General features: G+C 47.4%; 1 protein-coding gene across 1 annotated transcript in view; it reads right to left on the bottom strand.

The window, feature by feature from the left end:
* The window catches only part of LOC103727092, a 55,768-nt gene that overhangs the window by 711 nt on the left and 52,940 nt on the right, over positions 1-2,117 (bottom strand). The window contains 5 exon segments of the mRNA XM_008824885.2: positions 21-547; positions 550-1,382; positions 1,414-1,840; positions 1,843-1,921; positions 1,923-1,971. Of these exon segments, the coding sequence (XP_008823107.2) occupies positions 21-547; positions 550-1,382; positions 1,414-1,840; positions 1,843-1,921; positions 1,923-1,971 (1,915 nt within the window).

Below are 2,117 nucleotides of genomic sequence, written 5' to 3'. Positions count from 1 at the left end.
GCAGCCAAGGGCCTCCAAACCTGGTTCTGGATGATCTGGAGGGCTGGGAGTCTTGTTTTTAAGCTGGGGTTATCAAAAGAAGAGGGCAAGGGGGACAAAGTTACATCGAGGACAGGAGGCGGTCCTCCAAAAAGGATTTCATAGGGGGTTAAGCCATGTATAGCAGGAGTATTTCTAGCCTGAAATAAGGCTAGAGGTAGGAGCTGTACCCAGTCTTTAGTGCCAGTCTCTAGAGCTACTTTAGTTAAGGTCTCTTAATAGTTCTCTTTAATAGTTTTATTTATTTTTTCTACCTGTCCTGAACTCTGGGGTCTGTAAGCACAATGTAATTTTCAATTAATCCCCAGTGCTTTGGCCATTCCCTGACTTACCTGGGAGACGAAGGCTGGGCCATTATCAGACCCAATTACCTTAGGCAGTCCAAATTGAGGGAAAATGTCTTCGATCAGTTTCTTCACCACCATCTAGGCTGTTTCTTTCCAGGTGGGGAAAACTTCAACCCACCCTGAGAAAGTGTCTATGAACACTAAAAGATATTTATAACCATTGGGAGGACCTCAGTAAAATCTACTTCCCAGTTAGTCCCTGGTCGTGTCCCTCTTTCTCTCTTGCCAGACGGGACCTTTGACCTGGTTGCATTTACCAGGGAACATGAGACACAATCTCCTACTACCTTCTGAACTAGCTGGTTAAGGTCTGGGAAGTAATAGAATTGTTCTTCTCTTTCTAGTAGTGTTTTTAGTTTCTTGTGTCCCAAATGTGTCCACTGGTGGAGTTGGGAGATTAGCTCAAGTGCTGCTTCCCGGGGCAGTATGGTACGATTTCGATATCTCCACATCTTGGTTTCAGGATCCAAGGTAGCATTAAAAAGAGCTTCTGCCTCCTTTTCCTGTGTCTCCATTTCAGCCTTAAGGTCTGCATGTGTGTAGAGAATGTAGGTATCTTCTGCTGCCTGACGGGCAGTTTCATCTGCCATCCGATTGCCTCGAGCAATCGGCCCCTGGTCTCGTTGATGCCCAGGGCAATGAATTATGCTGACCTGTTTTGGCAAGTACAAGGCTTGTAGAAGGGCCACTATTGCTTCTTTGTTTTTGATGTCCTTACCAGCTGAGGTGAGGAGTCCCCGCCTCCGATATATTTCCCCATGTATATGGGCAGTGGCAAATGCATAGCGGCTGTCAGTATAAATATTGACCTTTTTGCCCTTTGCTAATTTTAGGGCCTGAGTTAGAGCTTCTAATTCAGCTCGCTGGGCTGATGTTCCAGCCGGCAAGGCTTGGGCCCAAATTATCTTTTCTCCATCAACCACCACTGCCCCCGCCTTTCGCTCACCATTTTGTAGAAAGCTGCTCCCGTCCGTATACCAAGTGGCATCTGCATCCATGGTCAGTATACCAAGTGGCATCTGCATCTGTTAGGGGCTGGTCAGTGAGGTCTTCCCTGGTCCCATGTGTCTCTGCAAGTATTTGCTGGCAGTCATGGGGAATCTCAGTGCCTTTCTCGGTGGCTGGTAGCAGCGTGGCGGGGTTTAGGGTGGCAGGGCTACCAAACTTGATCTTTTCTGGATTTAATAGTAGTGCCTGATAATGGGTCACCCTGGCATTTGACAACCATCTGTCAGGAGGCTGTCTGATGATGGACTCCACTGCATGAGGTGTGATAACAGTTAAGGGCTGGCCCATAGTGAGTTTGTCTGAGTCTTTAACCAGGGATGCTATTGCCGCCATGATTCTCAAGCATGGGGGCCAGCCAGTGGCCACATTGTCCAGTTTCTTTGAGAGATAAGCTACTGGCCTTTTCTAGGGTCCCAAAGTCTGAGTAAGGACTCCTTTTGTTATTTTTTATTTTTATCTATATATAAGATGAAAGGTTTTGTCAAGTCTGGCAATCCCAGAGCTGGAGCCGTCAGCAGTGTTTTTTTTTATTTTGTCAAAGGCTCTCTGGTGTTTTTTAGTCTTTGACCTTTTTGCCCTTTGCTAATTTTAGGGCCTGAGTTAGGGCTTCTAATTCAGCTCGCTGGGCTGATATTCCAGCCGGCAGGCTTGGGCCCAGATTATCCTGTCCCCATCGACCACCGCCGCCCCCGCCTTACGCTCACCGTCTCGTAAAAAGATGCT

This window comes from Nannospalax galili, unplaced genomic scaffold (genome assembly GCF_000622305.1).
Source record: "Nannospalax galili isolate Female #2095 unplaced genomic scaffold, S.galili_v1.0 scaffold449, whole genome shotgun sequence".
NCBI classification, from domain to species: Eukaryota; Metazoa; Chordata; class Mammalia; order Rodentia; family Spalacidae; genus Nannospalax; species Nannospalax galili.
This window is presented reverse-complemented; position numbering and strand designations above follow the sequence as displayed.